The sequence below is a fragment of the Choristoneura fumiferana genome, chromosome 25 (assembly GCF_025370935.1).
Source record: "Choristoneura fumiferana chromosome 25, NRCan_CFum_1, whole genome shotgun sequence".
Taxonomy (NCBI): domain Eukaryota; kingdom Metazoa; phylum Arthropoda; class Insecta; order Lepidoptera; family Tortricidae; genus Choristoneura; species Choristoneura fumiferana.
The window spans coordinates 7,035,028-7,057,762 of record NC_133496.1 but is presented as its reverse complement, the minus strand read 5'-3'; the positions used below and the strand labels follow the sequence as shown (position 1 = coordinate 7,057,762).

The 22,735-nt window shown below is 37.5% G+C and overlaps 5 protein-coding genes across 6 annotated transcripts in view; 2 read left to right on the top strand and 3 right to left on the bottom strand.

Moving 5' to 3' along the window:
- Positions 1-16,941, top strand: part of Tsf2 (transferrin 2) — a 27,593-nt gene extending 10,652 nt beyond the window's left edge. Inside the window, exons 1-16 of one of the 2 annotated variants that reach the window (XM_074107320.1) lie at positions 3,756-3,934; positions 4,026-4,222; positions 4,921-5,043; positions 6,611-6,772; positions 7,032-7,165; positions 7,419-7,585; positions 8,041-8,185; positions 8,736-8,936; positions 9,406-9,514; positions 10,336-10,518; positions 11,227-11,397; positions 11,766-11,935; positions 12,936-13,079; positions 14,145-14,332; positions 14,600-14,759; positions 15,224-16,941. In XM_074107320.1, coding sequence (XP_073963421.1) covers positions 3,871-3,934; positions 4,026-4,222; positions 4,921-5,043; positions 6,611-6,772; positions 7,032-7,165; positions 7,419-7,585; positions 8,041-8,185; positions 8,736-8,936; positions 9,406-9,514; positions 10,336-10,518; positions 11,227-11,397; positions 11,766-11,935; positions 12,936-13,079; positions 14,145-14,332; positions 14,600-14,759; positions 15,224-15,494 — 2,589 coding nt within the window. In that variant the 5' untranslated portion in view covers positions 3,756-3,870 and the 3' untranslated portion in view covers positions 15,495-16,941. Of the gene's footprint in view, positions 1-3,755; positions 3,935-4,025; positions 4,223-4,920; positions 5,044-6,610; positions 6,773-7,031; positions 7,166-7,418; positions 7,586-8,040; positions 8,186-8,735; positions 8,937-9,405; positions 9,515-10,335; positions 10,519-11,226; positions 11,398-11,765; positions 11,936-12,935; positions 13,080-14,144; positions 14,333-14,599; positions 14,760-15,223 lie in introns of those variants that run through there. The other variant, XM_074107321.1, reaches the window with a different exon arrangement.
- On the bottom strand, positions 18-3,328 carry LOC141442512 (uncharacterized protein C16C10.8-like). The gene is given in 5 exon segments (XM_074107534.1): positions 18-164; positions 167-672; positions 675-775; positions 2,917-3,098; positions 3,188-3,328. Coding segments are annotated over 4 exon segments (882 nt in total). The 5' UTR covers positions 3,045-3,098; positions 3,188-3,328.
- LOC141442363 (telomerase reverse transcriptase-like) lies at positions 16,810-19,596 on the bottom strand. The gene has a single exon (XM_074107324.1). It carries the CDS (start codon positions 19,323-19,325, stop codon positions 17,199-17,201), a length of 2,127 nt encoding a protein of 708 aa, XP_073963425.1. The 5' UTR covers positions 19,326-19,596; the 3' UTR covers positions 16,810-17,198.
- A 144-nt stretch (positions 19,597-19,740) lies between these two features.
- LOC141442365 (glycerate kinase) lies at positions 19,741-21,570 on the top strand. The gene has a single exon (XM_074107326.1). It carries the CDS (start codon positions 20,134-20,136, stop codon positions 21,568-21,570), a length of 1,437 nt encoding a protein of 478 aa, XP_073963427.1. The 5' UTR covers positions 19,741-20,133.
- LOC141442366 (uncharacterized) lies at positions 21,568-22,710 on the bottom strand. The gene is made up of 4 exons (XM_074107327.1): positions 22,517-22,710; positions 22,312-22,423; positions 22,100-22,204; positions 21,568-22,013 (listed from the first exon to the last, which is right to left on the bottom strand). Exons 1-4 carry the CDS (start codon positions 22,612-22,614, stop codon positions 21,609-21,611), a joined length of 720 nt encoding a protein of 239 aa, XP_073963428.1. The 5' UTR covers positions 22,615-22,710; the 3' UTR covers positions 21,568-21,608.
- Positions 22,711-22,735: the final 25 nt, after the last annotated feature.

Below are 22,735 nucleotides of genomic sequence, written 5' to 3'. Positions count from 1 at the left end.
CTTTGCTAACTGGACCATCATTCACAAACATTTTCTGTCTCTATTTCAGCAGAGTCTTTCGATTCTGGCACCCCATTGACTGTGTCTTGCCTCTTTCGCTTTTTAATTTTGTTATCTTCTTCATTCAATTCTTCGGCATCAGCATTACTGACTGATTCTGCACGATTTTCTTTTTTTTCTCTTTTTTAGTCAGCTGGATTTCTTCTACCTCCTCTTCAGCTGGTTGAGCAGCACTCTGCAGCTGGGCTTCATATTTCTTGCGCTTTTTCTCTTCTTTGCGTTGTTTTTTAGATTTCTTGTCACTTGTTTCTTCAGTTTCTGCATCTTTCTTATCGTCTTCTACTGTCTCATTTTCAACTCCGTTTTGTTCTTCAATACTCTTGTCATCCTTTTCTTCCTTGTCATCATTCTCCTCATCTTTCTTTTGACTTTGAGGTCTATTCTGAGCACTCTTTACAGATAATTCAGCAAGTTTAACTGCAATCATATCCCATGCTTGATTCATATCATTCACATTGGTTTTTTGGCCACAAACATTCTTGACAAAGTTGATGAATTTTGGTTTCTTCCGAGGTGTATTGTTGTGTTTGCTAACAGTCTCAATAATTCTTCTTACATTAGCTGGCGCATTTCGTTGCTCCTCAAGGACTTCCTGCAGCATTTCCACCCATAATTTTGTTTCTTTTCACCTTTTTTCTCTTTCGCCACAAAACCTTTACCAGAATATCTTTCCTCTTCAGTTATGCACTTTGTATGGGCTTCATAGTCATTACCGCTGAAATCAAAATTTTAAATAATTTAGTGATCTTGCTATGGTGAAAAACAATAATGTTATAAAACAATGTTAACCAATTTACCTAGTCCAGCCAATTGTAAAAAATAAGGATTAATTAAATAATCCAAAAATTAAATAACCTGTGTTATGAACTTGTTCTATTAGTTGTACTGGTACTCATCAATGCAAAGTGCAATGTGGCTATAAGCATTGATTTCATTTATTTTGCATTTATTAAATATCCAATATCTATCAGCAGTAAACTTATAAATTGTGTATTGAAAAATGTAATTATAAAATTATTAATAAAAAATATAAAAAAATATATTAATTTACTATCAGTTTTACACTAGAGAGATTAGGTGCTCTATTACACTTCAACTCATGTTCATTTTGAAAATTATTTGTACAGTAGAGTGTTGACGTTTGAATAATCGATGCTCCACTGTATGTACAATCCAACATGTCTCTATGTGGTGGACACAGTTGAATAGAACATGTTAATTAGAGTATTTCTAACCAACAAAGCCTCATACCAAATGCAACAGTATTGACAGAGAAATTACTAATTTACGATTTAATACTATGGAACATACATTAATTTTATATTGAAAATATTTTCTTTTATATTCAGCTAATCAAATAATTTTTAATTTCAGATCATTCCTCAGAAGGTACTCTAGATTTCAGTCTTTGTCCAGAGGGTATTTTCTTATATTTGTGAATTCGCAAAAACCACCCACAGACGGCCATGACACTCAACAGTAACTTCTGCAAAATGGCAATTGTTTCTTTCAAAAACCACCTTTCTCACATGTATTGACAATACCGGAAAACGTCACACTTATATTGAAGTAAATCTTATCTTTAACCACAATGTGCTTGTGAAATCTGGTTAAGGTATCTGTACCTACACATCTACGGTTAAAAGGCTAATTGATTCAAGCGCCATTTTGGGCGATATTGAGTTATATACATCATTGGAATCAGTGAATTTTTCCGCGTCGTTTGAGCCGGGTTTGAGGTAAATCTGAGCTCTTTTTGGTGCTTGGCTCCATTGAAAATTTGGGCATCACTCCGGTTTACGGGGATTCAAGTATAGCGAATTTGGTTGTTTTTTTCAGAGCATGTATATAGATCCACAAACAAAAACGTTTTTTTTACTATTTGTAACTTAAGCCAAATGTAAATGGCATCAACATTTGAATTATTTTTACTTGATCATATAAAATTAAACATAGGATGTCAATTCATTTTGCTTTAACCAGAATTTTTAATGCATGTAACTTAAATCATTTTGCCTTGAACATTTCAACAATATCTCCCACTTGAAGCAATCTTACCTGAACTAGTATATGAAACAATTTGACTTGTGCTAATTTTCCTTGACCACTTTTAGTACTTTTGTCGCCTGATTCCTTTATATTTGTTTATTATTTATACTAAATATCGGTTTATTCTTTCACCTAGCCAATAAAAGTGGCGTTTAAATTACATACAAATGAACACAAATCAACACAGGTAGGTATTTGAGATTAAAACAATTAATTATTAATTATTTTAATTTGAGTCATTTTTGCTTGAACAGTTTACAACTAGGTGAGCAGTTAACTCATTTATCCATAAACATTTTACAGCTAGGTGGGTGTTTAAATAATTTATCCATGAACAGTTTCTACTTAGTGAGCGATTTAAATCATTTATCCTTGATCTATTAAAGAAGTGTACATAAACTTAAACCATTTTGCTTTGAACATATAAATTGTATTTGTGCACTTAGATCTTTCTGCCCTGATCAGAGAATTGTGCAAAATAGCTCAAGTTACATCTAACTTCGTAAAAAAACGTATTTTATTTATTTTATATGTATCAAAAATTAGCAAAAAATACGCCGCTTTATGATTGGAGTCACTCTTCAATTTTTATTAAGTTTTTTGGGAACAGTGATTTTCACAAAACTTTAAAACGCTCTCCTGTAAAGTTTTCAAAATGGTGCTTGAATCAAGTAGCCTTTTTATCCGTCAACATGATTGTATTTACTTATTTTTAAAACTACCTACATTAAATTGTTAATGTCTGAGTGTACTATGGGTACTAAAACGATAACGGTCATACTTACTAATTCCAATAAGAATACTTACAGAAAGTCTTTAAAACAGTCCATACATGACAAATTGTATGCCCTGTTCCTACATTTTGTCATATAATGTTTCTCCACTTTAGGCTTCTGTACCGACTCCCCGCAATGGCCACATGTGAACACGACCATGACTCGAATCTTCAGCGCACGTGTACCGCAAAATACTATATGAGGCTCCTTAACCTTAAAATAAACAAACAAAATAAAAATGAGGCTAACACATTTTCTTACTTAAAAAACATGCCCTATACGGATAGTGCACCCTGACTGACCTCAAATCATAATCAAAAATGTTAAATGGAATGATTCAAATGTATTTTCATAGTCTGAAAAGAAGGTAAAAGAAACCAACCGATAAAAAAATTCTCTTAATTTACGCAAAAACCAACTATCTTTATGTCAACTGTCAACCGGTTAACCACAGACAATAGCGAAACTTTTAAGTATCTTAGAGCGTTTTCACATTATCCGATCCGATATCGGTATCGGATGACGATACGATATCGGGGCAAGTAAAATGTATGAAAATGACAAATAATAATAAATTCATTTATTTCGGGCAACTTGGCCCATGTATATTTTGAGCCGGCCGTATTGGAACGATTTTGTCGGAAACATGTGAAAGCAGCATGTCAGCTATCGGATGTAGTCTATCGTCATCCGATACCGATATCTGATCGGATAATGTGAAAACGCTCTGAGTCTGCAACGACTAATTTTACTGCAGACAGTCAATACGGGGCTGCATGTCTTTGTTTTTCATAGCAGAAATAATTTAAAAAAATATGTAATGTCAACTATGACAAGACAATGACAATTATGACTTATGACAAATGACAAATTCGGTTGTTCTGTCTGTTCGTTAGGTCGGTCGTCGGTCGGGTGTGTCTCGGTTACAAAGTAGTTTTTTTTATCAAACTTATTAATTAGTTTTTACACGGATAATGTTGAAGTGATGAAAAGAAAACCTATCAAAATGAGAGGAATAAACAATTTTATGTTGATTGCTGCTGCTTTTGGTAAGTTTCCGTTATCTACACATCGTTTTACTTAACGCCAACATCGGCGTCATTTGAATCTTCGTTGTTGTTCAAACGTTAATATTTTCAGCGTCTGTTGAAGCGAATTACTTCGAGAGCGAGGGGATCAATGGTGTGTTTACGGCTCCTAAAGTGGAGGGTCAGGATGTGGTAACTTGGTGCACGACTTCGATTCCAGAACAAGCGAAATGTGAGAAACTAATGAAGATCGCCCAATTAGACAGGGGACTATTTGGACCGGACTACATTGAATTACAGTGTAAAAGGGTAAGATTGCTTTATGAAAGCGAGAAGTATTACATTAATAATAATATATAAAGTGCTAACAAATTAGGTACTAATTCTTTTAGAGATATTTTACATTAAAACAATTAATTTTAAATACAAATTAAAATTAAATTAAATCAATCAAAAAACCCGACTGCTAAAACTAAAAGGAAGAAAATAAATCTAGTGATCTAGAACTCTGTCAAGAAGCTCATTTAAGGTTCAACCTGTTCAACAGTCGGGACCCATTCAAATCATAACCAGCTCAAAAAATCTTGGTAATCGGTCCCGACTGTTGAACTTTAAATGATCTTCTTGACAGAGTTCTAGACCACTAGACTTATTTTCTTCCTTTTAGTTTTAGCATTCGGGTTTTTTGATTTATTTAATTTAATGTTTTATTTTAAACTTTTTAGATATTTATGTGAAACGGCAGATTAAAAGTATTATAACCCGTATATATTTAGAATGGGCTAATTATTAGCTTTCATTATATGTTACAATACGTCCAGCCGTTTAGGCTGCAGCGAGGACCAAAGAAATGGACATACATACCCACATACATACATACGCTCGAAAAACATAACCCTCCTTCGGGCAGTCGCGTAAAAAACGAATAATATTATGGGTAAGGGTAGGGATAAGATACAATACAATTAATCTTAAAATTAAATATTTGTTGTTATTTTTTTTTTCAGGCATTTGACACTGAAGAATGTATGTCCTGGGTAGACCAGGGCGAGGCTTCCCTGCTAGCCCTAGATGCTGGAGAGGTGTATGTTGCGGGCAGGTACCATTCACTGGTGCCTATCATGCAAGAGGTACTCATTTTTAAATGAACTAGGTATAATATCTTGCTTTTGCTTCTCTTCTACTAAGTGAACATTACAGTAAGCATTTTTCTTTACATTATGCCAACATAAACATGCCTGCAAGGTTATAAAGGTATATTAGACGACCGGATGGCCAAGTGGTTAGAGAACCTGACTACGAAGCTTGAGGTCCCGGGTTTGAACCCAGGCCACGACAGATATTTGGATGAATAATTCAAATGTTTGTTCTTGGGTCTTGGATGTTTAATATGTATTAAAGTATGTATATAAGTTTGTTTATCCATTGCCCAGTATCCATAGTACAAGCTATGCTTAGTTTAGGACTAGGTCAATTGGTGTCAAGTGTCCCATGATATTATTTATTTATTTATTATTTATATAGCATACTAGAGTGTCACAATTGTTATTTCTAACACATTGCCTTGTGTACTCTCAAATCTCAATGCAGAGGTAGACCCACCGTCAATTAAGTTTTACTTCACACATTATACTTTGTCTGTCTTTGTCTCTCTACTCTACTCTCCCAGTGATATCACAGTTAAAATAAGTCAAAATTCTCCGAACACTTGAAAAAACTAACTTCGTTTATTTACGTAAGCACAACAACTGACTGATACGTAAGAGTGGTACATACCAAAAGTTCAAAACAATACTAATCAAGCAATCACAAGCTACTATCATAAGTAAAAATGCTTTTTATTGGTCAAAATTAGTCACGTAATACGGATTGGTGCGCTATTCGCATGCGCGACTCGGCGCCTCGGCGGCAGGCGGCCGGCGCAGGCGAAACACGTCACGACTTGCACATATTAATTATCGCATCGTTTTATGCGAATATTGGTGCGAGCATTTAAAATTATGCGAATGAGGGCTATCGCGTATGAATTCGCCACTAGAGGCGCTAGTGTAGCGTGAGGTCTCCGAAATGTCAAATCTAATAGTTATTGGGTGAGCTACGCGGGTTTATTTATAATTAGAATAATTTTGTGGATATTTTGCAATATCTGTAACTAATTATGGCAAATATGCGTTCCGGGGCAATGAATGTCTGTGTTTTGAGACAGTTTTGTCTTTCGGAAACCTTTGTCCTCCCTTTTTTCCGAACAAAACGGGGAGATGCAACACTGTGGCATGCTCGATATTTTTATGGTACGGTTTTAAGGTGTATTAAATATGATTTTAATCTAAACTTTGTTTTCACGCCCGTAATAACAAAGTTTGAAAGCCAAACATAAAAACCTCACGCAACAGTGCGCCATCTAGTGAGACAAAAAACGATAGCCCTCATTATTCGCGTATGCGAATGCAAATACAAATATTTGTGACATCCCTAATAGGTACAATAAATAATTTGACTTTTGACTGATTTTACTCCACAATATATATATCTATGTGTATAGTCAAACAAATGTTGCGGCGCTAATTAGTGCTGCCTACCTCCTACCCTAGAATAGACCCAAACCATGCATATGGCTATTCAAGGTATTTATTAAGTCTAACTAAAATCATAATTTCACTAACATAACCTTAACTGAGCTATTGAAAAACTCAACAGCTGTATGGAAGAGGTGAGCCGTACCAATATGCTGTGGCAGTCATCAACAAGGGAGGTCTACCGCACATTCAGCCAGGCGCAGGGCTCTATGGATTGAGAGGAGCTCGGGCTTGCTTTCCTGGCGTTGGTTCGTTGGCTGGTTGGGTCATGCCTATACATACTGTAAGTATACACTTATGTTATAATTGACCAGATAGCCCACTAGTTAGAGAATATAACTATGAAGCTTGAGCTCCCGGGATGAAGCTCCGGTTGGGGCAGATATTTGTACTCAGGTATTCGAGTGACAAAGAGGAGAGTAAAAAATTTTTAATACATAATTCATTTGTAGCTATATGTATGTAATTGTGTTTGTAATAAACTATACCACCTATTCTATTACAAATTAAGCAAGTATTTACTTAAATATTCCTTCTCACAGCTAATGCAAGAAGGCGGTCTGAAGATTACTGACTGCAACAACCATGTGAAGTCGGCGATCGAGTATTTTGGCGACTCCTGCGCTCCAAACTCTTTAAAAGACATGTACAACCCTATCGGAGATAATCCTGACAAGTAAGATATTTTACTAGTAGTACTATTGTAAAATCCTACTATTGTAAAAATGTCAAGTTCAAATTCAAATCTAAGAGTTACGACCGTGGACCTTAATTAACCCGCACGATCGTATCGGCCAGATTCGAAAGCGCTAGTTTTTGTTAGAACAGTGGAGGTACGAGGGGTCACGACATCCCGTGCTGAAAAACTTGAGCATCCAGTTGTAATGAGCATTCTAGCGAATAGCGAATACTACATGATTTGTTTACAGGCTGTGCAAGCTTTGCGTGGGCGGCGCCGGCGTCCGCTGCACGCTGGCAGACCCTCACGCGGGCTACGAGGGAGCACTGCGCTGCTTACTCTCCAACGGCACCGGCGACATTGCCTTCGTCCGCGACACGACCGTGCAACACGCGCTGCTGTCCCGCAAGATACTGGGTATGTGTGTATACTGCAAGCCGTGTGGAGTGCTCCCTGACGCCCCACGCGGGCTGCGTGCGATCCAGCCCTGCGTTGCTTACTTGCCATCGGCACCGGCGACATCGCCTTCAATAATTAAGATGAAGATGAGGTTAGTTTTTCGTCGCTTACGGCCGCTTCTAGTAGCCGAGTTGCGAAGTTGGCGTTCCGTTCGAGCTTTGTTTGACAAGGAACCACGGGTTCGTTCAAAACGTGTCGGGCACATACTGCCCTCTTAAGCTAAAAGGCGATGTCTAAAAAAAAACCACTGGAATTATTAATACAATTATCTTATACAATGTGCATCACGTGTTATAAAGAACTCAAGTGTTTTTTTTTTTTTAGCTACCGCGTTTTGGCTTAGGAGTGCAGTATAGGACTAAAGGGATGATTAGTGTATATAAAAATAATTAATTTATTCTTTGTACCCAAAGGTCCGGTGTCGGAGGACCGGTTCGAGCTGCTCTGCCGTGACGGCTCCCGGCGCGCCGTGACGGAGTGGGAGGAGTGCAACTGGGGCCGCGTCCCGGCCGACGCTGTGGTCACGAGCAGCGCCGCCTCGCAGCAGCAGCGGCGACGGTCAGTACTAATTATCATTTGTTTTACATTTTCAGACCCTTCGCTTTCTGTTAAATCGAAAATCTCGCTTGGGATGCTGGGACAGGCCTCTTACAATGAGGGGATTGGGAACTTCACACACACCATTAAATTGCTTCGCAGATTTGTGCAGGTTACCTTCACCGTAAAGCTTGTGGTAAATTTCAAATGTAATTTCGCACATGAATTTCGAAAAATTCAAACCCACGGACATTCATAATAGGCCATAGGTAGGTCAATTCACTCCAACATTTTCTTATTCACTGTAAGTATACTTGAAATATTTACTCTATTATCCTTATTATTATTATTAAAAACAAGTATACTATATTTAATAGAAAGTCTCAACCTTCTGTGTTCAAAATCTCATTAAAAAAAATGATTTTTTTTTTAGTTGTGCTCCGCAGATCATCAATATTTATGAGCAAAACTCTTATCGATGTGTTCCCCTTCTTCCACCATTCCACCATTCTTCTCAAAGCAAGCTCTTTCACGTACTACGTAGCATGTAATTCCTTTTTTTTCACCACAGATACCAGACCATGATCCAAAAGCTGGTCCAACTCTACGGCGAGCCAAACTCCCTAAACAAGAACTCTAACCGCACGTTGGACTACCGTTCACGAGACGCGTACGGCAACCCGTATTCCACTACCGAGAGGCCGTATGACCCGTACCGCCGGAATTATGAGCGCGGGTTCGACAGGGCTGACAACGAGGAGAAAGGGCTTGGGTAAGCAATTTTCTATCCTTTTGTCCTTCCATTGTAGTGTCTACTCTTTTTTCTGATGTTCTATCAATCGTTCAAAGGCTGGAAGAGAACCTTTTTAAGAATAAGTTCGCCTTTGTGCATCTCTTTCTTTTTTAACGGGCAATTTCATATGTTTAACCCTTCGATTGGCATCCGCCATCTTTACAAAAAACCCTAGCAAATGGCGCCGCCATAGACGGATAAAATACTTCTTCAAAAAAATGCTAACTCTTTACCGAAGCAAGCAATGCACTCGTAATAAAATTCTAATTATGTTATAAAAAATGTCTCATCTGGTTATAGGTGAAGGTCGATCTCCACGGGCTCTTAGACTATTATGGGTGTCCATGGACAACAGAGCTTTTCTTTAGTTAACCTGCCAGCTCGTTTGTCCCTTATCATGTAACAATATCTACATCATCAATTCACCAGCTGACATGTCCGATTACAGAATCAGCACAGAGTCGTCTTACCAGCCGAGAACTGATCTCAATGGACGCACCATCGAGGCAGGCTTCCAGTTGTTTAATTCTAACGGCACTACGGATCTACTATTACAGGTATATTTCTTTTTAAATCTTAAGATATTTTACTTGTAGTTGCGATGACATTTGGAGTCTCGGTCTTCACAATTTTTCAATGATATCTGGAGAATTTATTTATACTTCCAGCAATATCTATCCAAGTAACTAACAAGCTTACTAATAACTAAGCCCAAATTACGTAATATTTACAACGTAATGTGCCAAAAATAATATAGGTTCAGAGTTGCTCAGCGAGCTAGGGAGAGGGCTATGCTCAGTCTTTACGGAATCAAATTAGATATTAAGAGATACGTAGAAGTACGAGGGTCACTGATCCAAGCGAATTAGCTTGTTGAAGTGACAATGGGCAGGCCATATAGCACGGAGAACAGATGGCAGTAGAGGCTGAAAAGTTCTTGAATGGATACCGTGGATCATTAAGTGCAGCGTAGGAAGTACTCTTAAGATCGAATATCTGTCATTTTGTATGACAATTCAAAGGATTTTTTCACGAATGGGTCCCAAATTAACGATCGTGACCGTACGGATGACCCCCCTGCCGCAGCACGCCGGCGCGCGTTTGTTTTTATTTGGACATAGTTTAACAAAAAGGATCCAACCCTCAACAATTTTTTTTTTAATTTTGGATCTAGTTTCATTAGCGAAGCGAAGAAAAAGAATAATATGACAAGTGTTTTGTCCTTTGTTCAACTACGACCAATTTAGCTTCTGCAGGCCACAGGTTGGGCACCGCTGGATTAGGTAGTATGTACTTTAATAATTACTTTACTTTTGTGCACAAATAAAGTACCTTACCATAAATACTTCAAGCGCTAAGAGCCATCTTCGTCACACAGGATGCAACAATAAACTTCCGTATACTGGAAGAAGAGGAGCAAGCAGCCAAGCACATCCTCAGCAACCAATACGTGGGCGATCAGGCGGAGAAGGCTGTGATGGGCATAAGGAACTGCCCCGTCAAACGTATGATACTGTGCGTCACTAGCGAACCTGAAATGGACAAGTGCATTAAAATGAGGGTATGTTGATAAGTTAACCTCCTACCGCCCAGCGTTCTTTATATCCTCGTGGGTCCTCGTACTTTATAAAGGACCAATTAACACTAAGAATAACGGCCGAATGTACTTCATAAAGTACAAGTTGTTCATTGAAAAAATAATCAAGAATTTTGAAGTAATATACAAAATAACTAAGCTGGTGAACCATGTCTAGGGCGTAAGAAAAAAAGTCTGTTAAAAAAGTTAGGTCCCAGGAGGATAATAATAATAATAATATTTTTTATTTCAGATTAAAAATCCATAGCTTTGTTAGTAGATACAGTCACTCTTATAGAGGACCTATTGTAATTTGACCAAACAAATTCCTTGCAACACCTTAAATATTTGAGATCATTTCTTTGTTTATTCTCATGTATTATAAATAGAAGTTTATTTGTATGTAGTTTATGTATTATATTGTTGAAAGCATATTATTTATTATAGCTTCTACTATTTTTCACCCTTAACTCACTCTTTGTCGGTCTCTAACTGATTGATTACATGCATACACATCGATTTGTCAAAATCAGTATTTATTTAACTCCACCACTTCACGTTGATTACATGCATACACATCGATTTGTCAAAATCAGTATTTATTTAACTCCACCACTCCACGCCATAGGCTTCAGTGCCTCAGTTCGCTTCAACCGTCTTCACAGCTCTCACACTCCAACCTATCCCATCCAGGTGGCACTGAAAGCAGCGTTCCTCCAGCCACCTCTGATTTGTTGGCGCGGACACAGCACGCGGCACTGCGAGCGCTCCGTGGCCTCCGGGGTCGCTGATATAGCCGTGCTGGACGCAGGGGATATGCTGCACGCCGCCCTGTCGCATAGACTTGTGCCTTTTATGCAGGAGGTTAGTGACAATGAGCGGGTAACCCGTGGTAAAAGGGTTGGTTTCGATCATTTTCCCAAAATCGTTATTTCCGAAGTAGCAAAATTTCCTTTCGCATTTTTTCTCGAATGCTCTTTTTCCCAATTTGCTTTTTTACTGATTCTTATTTTCAGAATCGCGTTTTTTCTCAATTTGAATCGACAAATAAACATAGGTAGGTTTAGGTTATGTTAAGTATGCAAGGGCCGAAGGGCCAAAACCATAGTCAACACTGTTTCTATGTGGATTAAAATTGGAAAAAAAAGTTTTAGCGCGAAGGAGTAACAAACATAATTTTCCATTTTTAATATTAGTAGGATTCACTCTTAACATGAAGTTGTTCATCCCAGATATACTCGAGCGGCAACAACTGGTACTATGCCGTGGCCGTGGCAAAGGAACAAGACCCGGACACCGACTTGACGTACCTTCGCGGCAAGAACGCGTGTCACACCGGAATCGGAATGGCTGCCGGGTGGATATTCCCGCTGGCTTACCTTATTTCTAATGGGTGGATACGGTAAGTGACGCTATATTATTCTGGAGACTCGATTACGCCACATTTTAAAGCTGCAGGGCTACTACGAAACTCGTGACTTTAAGTTCGCGTCGTGCGGTCCCTTTGACACTTACACTATTTAATACGAGAGCGAGAGGGACGGTTCGATACGAACTTCAAGTTTCGAGTTTCGTAGTAGCCCTGCAGGTTGAGTTTATTTTTTACCCGACTGCAAGGAGAGGTATTGTTTTTAAATATTTTTTTACTGTGCCCAGTCTAATACTTACAAAACAAGCATACGTTGATTAAATGTTTTAGCGAGGCTGCATAATATTTAGATAATTTCGATTGCAGCAACGTATCGATTCTGCTGCTTTTGAAGTTTGGGTACTGTCCTACGTTGTCACAGTAGATTTCGTTGTCACTGGTCGTTTTTTTGTCAGTCTGATTTTCTTAAAAAAACAGCGAAGCGGAACTGACAAGCACAAAATGACGAGGGTAGAGTTCAAAATTAAGTAGAATTACCAATTTAACAAAACATCGGAATATTTTTTGAAATAATGAAAGCATTTTAAAATAAATGCAATGAAACAATATTAAATTAAAACTGTTGGTGTGTCTGTGGCATGTCTGAGTAGGCGCCTCGGACGAGTCATGCCTTTGGCGCCCTTTTTAACCCCCGATGCAAAAAGAGGGGTGTTATAGATACTACGAGCGACAAAATGACAGGTCGTGTTTGTTAGACATACAGTACTCATACTCACCCTTACGAGATACGTAAGTACCACAAAAGTACCTATATAAAAGTTAGGTGATACGCTGACTCTTTGCTTTCCTTCGATAAGCATAGGTATTCAAATTAAGTGGTTAAGTTGAGCTTTTCGGCGCCCCTGGCAGCCGCCCCTAAAGCCGGCACTGTACGAGTAACATTGTATCCGTGAGCCACCTGTAGCCGCCTCGCGTTTAGCGTTCGTGACATTCCCATTATCGTTATCAGAACTGAACTGATGGTTTGTTGCAGTTCGTACGGGTGCGACGGGGCCCACGCGGCGTCCCAGTACTTCACAAAGTCGTGCGCGCCGGGGGCTCTCAGCACGGAATACGTCGACGCGGCTACTGTGCCGCATGATAACCTCTGCCATCTGTGCCATGGCGCTGCCTACAGGTTAGTCGTATTGTCGCGAATAATCGCGATTAAGGGCCTACGCTAGCTGCCGCGGTTTGCACGGAGCGGGTGGACGCCTTTTGAAAAGTAGTATGAGCAGCGCTAACTGTGCGTGTCGCGTGCGACGGTATTTTACTTGCATCAGCGCCCGCAGGCGTGCGCCCGCTCAGTGTACCCGCGCCAGCTAGCGTAGACCCTAAGAATTATTGGTGAGTTCCTTAAACGATTTCTGAACGCAACTTTAATAACTAGTAACACTAAGGTGTGACGCAGCAGAAAAAAAAAAATAGGATTGGACTGGTGAGGATTGAATGCGAGACACGAACGGTTGTAATGAAAGGAAAAATGGTTTATAATTATTAGAATCAAGTGTTGGTTTGTGCGAGGCAGATGGTTAAGTATCCCCTAACTTGGTATGTATTGGTTTGTGCGAAACAGATGGTTAAGTTCTCCCCTAACTTGGTGAGTGTTTGTAAAGTGTAACAACTGAGTAACGAGTAGAAATACTCGTAGTAATATTGAGATATAGATGAAAAGAACATTGCATTTCTATGGAGGTAAGGGGGTTCTTTGGGGAAGGCGGAGGAACCATGGGGCCCTCGGGCCCCGGTCTGTGTCTTGCTCATGGCAACAGGTGTACCCGTCTAATGAGAGGATCCTACCACCATGTGGCTCTCGGGTGCATTTGTGGTGCTAGTAGCGTTACACAGATATCTTAAAGTTAAAGTAATATGCTTGAGCATAATTGTACATCACTATATCTCTTTATTATCATCCATGAGACTTTGTCGGACATAAGAATTGACATAATTGCGAATCCAGGCTGACCATAGAGATAGAGTTCATATTCGTGCCGACACTTATTGCCAAGGCCGGCCCGAAAGTCTTCGCATATTACGATACGAGTATAACAACTCAACAGCCACATTAAAAGTTAAATGTTGATATTTAAGCCTTGTCATATTTCCTACAGTAAAATTTTCAAAATGTATGTATAAGTAGGACGCGTAAGTACATGAACTAAAACAGACTACCCTTCACTACACTAATTTAATTAATTTAAAGGAGGTGCCGTCGCGACGCAAGCGAAGACTACTACGGCCACATCGGCGCCGTCCGGTGCATGGTGGAGGGAGGGGGGGACGTCGCATTCGTCCGGCACACGGCGCCGGCCGAGGTGTCCGGCGGCCGGCGCCGCGAGTGGTGGGCGCGGGACCTGCTGCCGGATGACTTGCAACTGCTGTGTCCGGACGGTGAGTGAGCCCTTTTACACTGAGAGACTATGGCTAAGGGGGAGTCATGGATAAATGGCGCGGTTTGCTTTGCACAGAGCGGGTGGACGCCGATTGAAAAATAGTATGAACAGCGCTAAATGCACGCGTCGCCTGCGACCGATAAAACTTTTTGATCCAGCAAAACAAAATTACGTGGTTGGCGTCTTGACACTTGACCGTTTCAGAACCTCAATATAGAAACTTGAAAATGTCACTGTTCTACTGCCACTGCCACTCTTGTTACAGGTACACGAGCGAAGATGCACGAGTACAAGCATTGCAACCTGGGCAAGGTCCCAGGATCGGTGCTGATCGGTCGAGCCAATCATACCGAACTCGACACATACTCAAATCTGATGGTTTACGCGCAACAGTTGTATGGGGCCACAGCTACTGATGAGTTCAGGTACCTAAAGCTAAAATGCATTGCGAAAGGAGATGCTGTTTTATTTTGCACAACATTTCTTTCTTCCACTTCTTGCGGGGGAGTTTTAGAATTTGTGACGTTGCTACAAACTTGTACTAAAACAAAACAATATAGTTACAGTAAGTATAGCGGACGCACTCCTTTGTCACGGCGCGCACTGAAAGTCGGGCGGACTCGTGACGGACGGTTAGTTAGACGTAAGAGGGAGTCGGGGGGGTATTGGTTATTATTATTACGCTGTGACAAGTACGGAGCACACGTTACTAAACATTTGTCATAGTACATGTGATTAGATTACCTGTTATGTTTTTTGAAAGAAAAGAAAGTGCGCGTTACAATCTATCAACTCATTTGGCATTTATGAATTGGCAGGACCAAAATTCAATCGAAAAACAGTTTCAATATATACAGCGGTAGTTAATCGTCAATCTTTCCCTTTACAGCTTCAGCATGTTCTACTCAAAGCCGCCATACTCCGATCTCATATTCAGCGACGCAGCCGTCCAACTAAAGCCGCTGCCACACAAGCACCGTTCGGCGGACATGATAGCCGGCACAGCCTTACTCCGGGCCGCTAAAATAGTATCCTGCGATGCCCCCCAAGCTTCGTACTATGTGGCAGCTGATGTGGACTTCTTGTCGCATGCGTATAAGACTGGGGCGGTGGGGCATTTGCTGGCTTTGACTTTGTTCTTTGTGGCAATGTTGCGATAAGGATAAGAAAATCACAAAGAAACCTTAGGTCCTTATTCATGAAAATCGAATCTAATCTGTGGTTCGCAAAGGCAAATGTCAAAGTGACAGATAAAGAAATGTTTACCTAAATGGGTAAATTAAAAGTCTGTCCAGAAAAAAAACATTTAACGAACAGAGGATTGCGTTGCAATAATATTAAATACAACAGTTGGGATCAATCAACTCCGCCTATACATATACTTCCAACTCTGCGCAAATGTACTTTCGCATATAAATTATGAAAAGCCCAAAAGTGAGAAGTCAGAGCTCAGAGGTGCCTGGGCTCGAACCTACGACTCTGCTTGAAAGGCCATAGGTCAAACCTCTAGGCTACCACAACTTTACCACGGATTATAGGGGATAATAGATAAGATTTTTTTGGTCGTAGTATAAGGAACAATACCATGTATAAGAGCTTATAACAGCTACACAATAGACATACCATACGTTTAAAAAAACACCAATTGTATATGCAGCTAAATTTGCAAAACTAGGGCCATATTTCTAAATTTCTATAGTAAATTGATCATATAGATTTTTTCTAACAAGTTGTGTGACACAGAAGTGTTTATTTTATTTTATGTTATGTATTGATTTTACAACTATATTTAGAAATATGTTATACACAGGAGAGCTACATAGATAAATGCGTACACTTCTGATTTTGACCGAAGTTAAGGTTTTTTTAAGTAGGTAGTATATTTTTCAGTAGTACCTCTATGTATTGTAGTAGAATATGAGTATTTATGATTGGCTCCCTAGGCTAATAATCATACTCTTAGAGCTATGACTTGAGTTACAAGTCTAGCCCCTTGTATGTCAGAAGAGAAGTAAAAAAACTGCATTCAAGTCTCACAAACAAAGTCTTTGGTTAAAAAGAATAAATGTTCTCCAGATTAAAATAAAAATAGGAAAATATAGCCTTAAATTTGGCACATATCTGGGCTTGGACATACGAGAGGCTAGTAAAAGTGAATGTTTTTCCGTCGTATTTTATTGCATAAGCATAAGTTCGTAATTATCTTATTTTCTCAATTAGCTTTAGTAACTTCAGTAAGCTAGTTCAGAAAGCAAAATAAATACAAACTTTTCTAACAAAATACAATGGCAAAACATTATTCACTAGGTACATCTGTATTTTATTAGGAAACTCAGGCAGTAGCATATGTACTTTTACTTAAAATATGTAGTTACAATCAGTGAATGTTATGTAGAATCTCATATTGATATTAACTATCTCAGATTCCGTCCACAAGAATCTTTTACAATCTAGCTAGATGTTCTAGATTATAGCTTTTTACTTTTAGTAATAGTAAATTTATAACTTGAAAGTTTTAGTGGTAAGGATAACAAAGTCCGTCCAAACATTTTTTTATGTTTATGTGCCTTATCTAATAGTCTATGAATAAACTTATTTTTACAATGATTTTGTACACTTTTTACATTTTGACTTCCTAACTTTTATTCTCATTCTGTGCTATTTCTATGTATCTTAAAATATATGCTATCAATAATTTTGTCCTTTTATTCCATTTATCCATCTAGTATCCAAAGCAATGAGATTATTTTTTATCATATTCAAAATCCTAGCATATTGAAAAGCAATAAGATGCATATAACAAGAATTAATTAGAATTATTGTCAAAAAATGTTACACTACATACATATTGAATTAAACTAACTTTAACTATTTTTATAACACTGAAAACCACATGGAAGAGTTTCAAACTTCTTTATGATCATTTTCAGATCTGCCCTCTTGCATACTTCGCGCATGGCCAACTGTCTACTTTTACCATTCTCATCAATTCTACTAGAATGTTCTTTCCATTTTCCAAATAAACAGTTACACTTGGCCATTTCATCATTCACACTTGACACTAAGACACTACATTTTGAAGTATGTTTTGCACACAAACTTAATGCTTTAAATGCAAGGTATCGAAAATGATTTATGCAGTACATAAACATGACTCCATCAGGTTTATTTCTCTTGATAGTTTCCAATATTGAGTTACATAGTTTCACAGCTACTCTTTTCTTGTAAAGTGGTAGGTAGTTTAACATTTCATTTGGGTCACACAGTGTGGCCAGTATTGTGCAAAATTTATTAGCTGACAGGCAAAGTGTCGTGAAGACATGCTTCCATATTAATTCTTCAGTGTTGTGATGCAGATTAAAAATGTGCCCATTTACTGAAATGCCTGATTGACCAATACGGTTTTCAAGAAACTTGTGAAGATTTGCAATAGCACTGGAGAAAGAAATTTTGTAGCTCATTTGTCCAGCATACACATTGCTAGCTCTACTGACTTGCATAGTTGTTGTATCATAACTATACCCAAGAAAGCATATTTCATTACTCAATTTTATGGGCGGGTGTGTGAAATTCACTACAGTTTTCTCATAGTTAACATTTCTGTAACTTGACAGTGCTTCTAAAAACAAAAGGGCATCTTCAATTGAGTTTGTCACATACAAGTAGTCATCTACAACTCGTATGAATAACTTCAATGGGGATTTGGGCTCTCTGAAATGGTTGGAAAAATAGATTTCATCTAAGTGAGTGTAGTAGAGCTCAGATAGCGCAGGTGAGTATTTGTAGCCCTGGACTAAACCCTCTTTCCATTCATAGACTGTAGAACCAGCACGGACTAGTAAAGGTCTACGGAGCTCTGTTACCATATCTTTATATTGCTGGGCAATTTTTTTCTTAAAGTTTAAATTTTTCTCTGTTTTCTGGAATATTAAATGTCTTTCACTTAATATCTTCATGAGTTTCTCTCTGTTTATGGATCCAAAAGCATTACTCAAGTCAGTTTTTACAAAGTAAAGTTTTGGTTTGTTTTGTTTTACCCACTCTTTATACAGATTATTAAACTGTATTTCAATTCTTTTGTGCTGCTTGCCTGTTAATGTCTTTAGAAACATCAATCTTTCCTTCATTCTGTATTTATCTCCAGGAGTCTGCGTATCTTGTTTATAACGAACTATAGGCCGACAATCATTATTTACTTTTAAAATTAAATGTAATTTTGGTATTTCTTTCTTCATGTCTTTTAATTTTAATATTTCCTGTGGGCTGCGATTATGTTTCATTCTTTTACCCAAGCAATAAGGATCACATTTCCTTAGACTTTTTATGAATACCATTTTCGATATCTGCTTATCATAAAATCCTTGCCATTGATTTTTCCAGAAAAAGTGAAGTTTATTTTCATCTGCATCAAATTTACAAGTTGTTACATAGAAATTTAAACAAAGGATTGGCGACAAGATGTACCGTAATATCCAGTGCAATATATTGCAGAGAGTCAATTTCATTTTATTATTTGGTAAAGAATTCCAAGGGCTTACAGTCACATCCCAATTTTGTACCAACTTTGAAAGTATCATATTCTGCCGCCTCATACTGAAGACTACAGTTTTCAAAAGTTTTCTGAATATCTTAGCATTGTGATTACTCCCGAATAAATTATTGGGTATGATTTGGTATAAAGCATTTGAACAGCAGTTTAAAATATCCGCTTTACTGACTGGTGTTAAGAACTTTGTTTTAGTTAATTCAGAAAAATAATTTCTAAAGTCCAGCTGGGTTTTTCTTTTAAGATTACTCTTTAAATTATTTAAAATATCAATCAATGCAGCTGATGACGCTTCTTTAACCAGGGATTCGTCTTGGAGCACTTGTTGGGTGAATGTTGAGTCTTCAGTTTTCAACATTTTTAATTTAACACAATTACTGAAAGATCTAACATTCTGTTTATTCACAAAATATTGTGATATACAAATCGGTTCACTGTAATTCATAGTTGTGGTTTTTAATTTTAATTTTACATATTGTACCTAATGTAAACTATCTCACCCACCATCACCAACACATCACCAATTTAAATCTTGCGGTGACTTGTTGCGACTTGCGTCTTTTTTTTTATAAGGCTAGGTGCTTTACGTTCCGTTTCTCCTATTGTATCTGACTTGGAACCAAAAGAAGTGCCTTATAATAGTGCAGAGCAAAGCAGCAGGGTTACTACGAAACTTGAAGTTCGTGTCGTGCGGTTCCTCTGACACTTATACTATTGAATACGAGAGCGAGAGGGACGGTACGATACGAACTTCGAGTTTCGTAGTAGCCCTGCAGGCAGAACTCTGTTTTTTTGTGTCAAGGAACTCAAGGATGGTAAATTTTTCCATATTTTAATTTATTTAAAAATGTGGTCACTGTCACTAACAAAAACAATTGAAATAGAAATATAATATAAGAATGTTATGTATTGACATGTGAAATTAAATGTGTAACGAATTCTGCGCATGCGCATGATGCACAAAGCACAACTGCACATCCTATCCTATAAATAAATAACAATGTACTCTGTGTGCACAACATAGAGTAAGATAAATATACCAGTGCACAACCTTTTGATTTGACGTTTGTTTGTTTTTGTTTTGCTTGCTATCTTTTGATAAAGAAGTTATCATGGTTATCATCAAGAAACTTATTTTATTGAACCATATTTAATTGGCATTAGTTTCTTATCTAACTTTTAAGCAAAACAAGAAGTACAGTTCTCACTGCCACGGAGAAAAGTGTGAATTAGTCCATTTTTGGAAATTAAAAATGTCCAAAACAGTAATAAGTGATTTGCTACAAATATTTAAGAGCAGTGTATCAGCAGTGCTACCAGAGAATCTGATTAGAAACTCTGTTAAATACAACCCGGCGAACCAACAGCTTATCATTTTAAATGATACTTATAACCTACAGCACAAAAATGTGTTTGTAGTTGGCACAGGAAAGGCTGTCCAAAACATGGCAGTAGAAATAGAGAAAATAATGGGGCCCAAGATCAAACAAGGGATCATTAGTGTACCACTTGGAAGCTTGAATCAAAAACTTTCAGAAAAACTAACCTACTATGAAGGAGCTATGAACAATTTGCCTGATTGTAATTCTGAAAATACTGCAAAGAAAATTAAAGACCTTGTCACAATGTTGAGTGAAAAAGACATTCTTTTAGTATTAATATCAGGAGGGGGATCAGCTTTACTACCTTTACCAAAAGAACCTATAAATTTACAAGAGAAGACCACCTTCATTAAGAAACTTGCAAATGCGGGGGCTGACATTACAGAGCTTAATTGTGTTAGAAAAAGAATATCGGATTTAAAAGGTGGCCAGTTAGCAATCAAGGCACAGCCAGCTCAAGTTCTGTCTTTAGTATTGTCTGATATTGTTGGAGATCCTTTGGATTTGATAGCTAGTGGGCCTACAACAGAAAATGAAGACAATGCATCTATGGCCTTGAATATAATAAAGAAGTATAACTTATCTAATGACATTCCAATGTCATTCAAAACTGTCTTATCGGAAACAACATGGTTTAAGTTTCCTAGAGACAATGTTAGGAATTATTTGATAGGGACAAATAGGCTGAGTATAACCACTGCTCTAGAAGAAGCAAAAAAATTAAACTATTTCTCTATTTATTTATCCCACATTGTAACTGGCAATGTAAAAGATATTGCACAATCTTATGCCAAATTAGCAAAATCAATCTGTGATTTTGTTGAAGGAAAAATTGATTTAAATAAAGTTAAATTACAAATAAACACTTTGAAAATACCTGGGGTGAACACCGAGTTTATTGACAAATTGATTGAAGGTAAAAATCGAAATATATGTCTTATTCTTGGAGGAGAAATCACTGTGGAAGTTAAAGGCAGTGGTAAAGGTGGTAGAAATCAGCAACTTGCTCTGGAGTTTTCTAAATATCTACATGATGTCAAAGATGACTTAAAATCTTTTGATATTTATCTCCTAAGTGCTGGTACAGATGGGATAGATGGACCGACTGATGCTGCTGGTGCTATTGGTTATTTAGACTTAATTTCGGATGCAATAAAAGATAATCTAGATATAGATAAATATTTGGACAATAATGATTCCTACAACTTTTATAAAGCATTCAAAAGTGGTAATCTTCATGTTATCACAGGGCATACTAATACAAATGTGATGGATATACATGTAATGATAATAAAAAGATGTAACTAAACCGAGTCATCATTTATTGATCTTCAAATTTTTATTAATCATGATGACGTCTTCAAAAAAGCAAGTAATTTGTTTTCAGTTTTTGCCTTTTTATCACTTTGTGCATTTTTAATCTCTTTCAGTTTAGCAGACGTCAGCACTGCCTGTTGGCATAGACCAGCAAATTTGTCCTTTTTTCTTTTATTATTCTTTATAACTTTAGTTTCTTTAGCATTTGTTAGGGCATTGTTTTTATTACTTAGTGAATACACTTCTCTTGCATTGCAATAAATACTGGTTTCAGTTTTCCTTTCAGCTGGAGTTTTTACCTTTGATTTCACTAGATTGTGTTTACTGATTACTATATCTGCAGCTTTTTTGTTTCTTTTCTTGGTAACTGCTTCTTTATTAGGCTTTATTAGTGGAGTTACTGTTCCATGCTTACAAAATGAACAAATTCTTTCCTGAAATTTAAAAATACATATATTTTTTGTACTCATAAATAGAATATAATTTTACAAAAAGAAAGTAACTGACATTATGTACTTACTAACTCATTACTATGAAGTAGCGATTTAGGATCACGATTTTTTTTTGTTGGTGTTTGTGATTTTATTCTTTTTTTCTGTCTCTTACTGAGTTTTATGGGTTTTATCTATGGAGCAGAAAAAATATATTTAGTAATTGTTTAGTAATATTTATCTTTTTTTGTTAGTGTAAAAAATAGAAATTTCAACAGCACAAAAAACATTTCATATTTACTTTAGTTTCAGTGTGTTTTCCCCACTCAATGCAGCAATGAGGGCACCTTATGTTGGACGAGAAATGCTTTTCTGGTAGTCCATACCCTTTAGTTATCTGCATACATCGTGTTCTGTAAAATAAATATCATAGGTAAATAATTTACCTATTTTCTCACAATTATTGTGAGATCATAATTTAACTTGACAAAACAAAGTATACCTACAAATAGTAGCTTCGCAGAATGTTTTGTGTTTGAGTTTTTTCAGTTCGTAATAGAGTCGATGCTGCTTTGTACAGAAAACCGATACTAGCGTCTGACATATCTATCAATAAATTTAAGGTTTACAAATGCAACAACATCTCACATAACCTCAACTTGTTACGTGACTGACATGATGACATGACAATGGCAGATGGCACTGACAGTTACATACATGAACGC

Bases quoted from the DNA above. Each gene is read 5' to 3' on its own strand.
- LOC141442363 (XM_074107324.1), bottom strand. From the start codon at position 19,325: ATGAATTACAGTGAACCGATTTGTATATCACAATATTTTGTGAATAAA.
- LOC141442365 (XM_074107326.1), top strand. From the start codon at position 20,134: ATGTCCAAAACAGTAATAAGTGATTTGCTACAAATATTTAAGAGCAGT.
- LOC141442366 (XM_074107327.1), bottom strand. From the start codon at position 22,614: ATGTCAGACGCTAGTATCGGTTTTCTGTACAAAGCAGCATCGACTCTA. The intron at 22,424-22,516 runs GTAGGTATACTT...TTTATTTTACAG, and splicing joins ATTCTGCGAAGCTACTATTT to AACACGATGTATGCAGATAA. The intron at 22,205-22,311 runs GTAAATATGAAA...TCTGCTCCATAG, and splicing joins GAAAACACACTGAAACTAAA to ATAAAACCCATAAAACTCAG.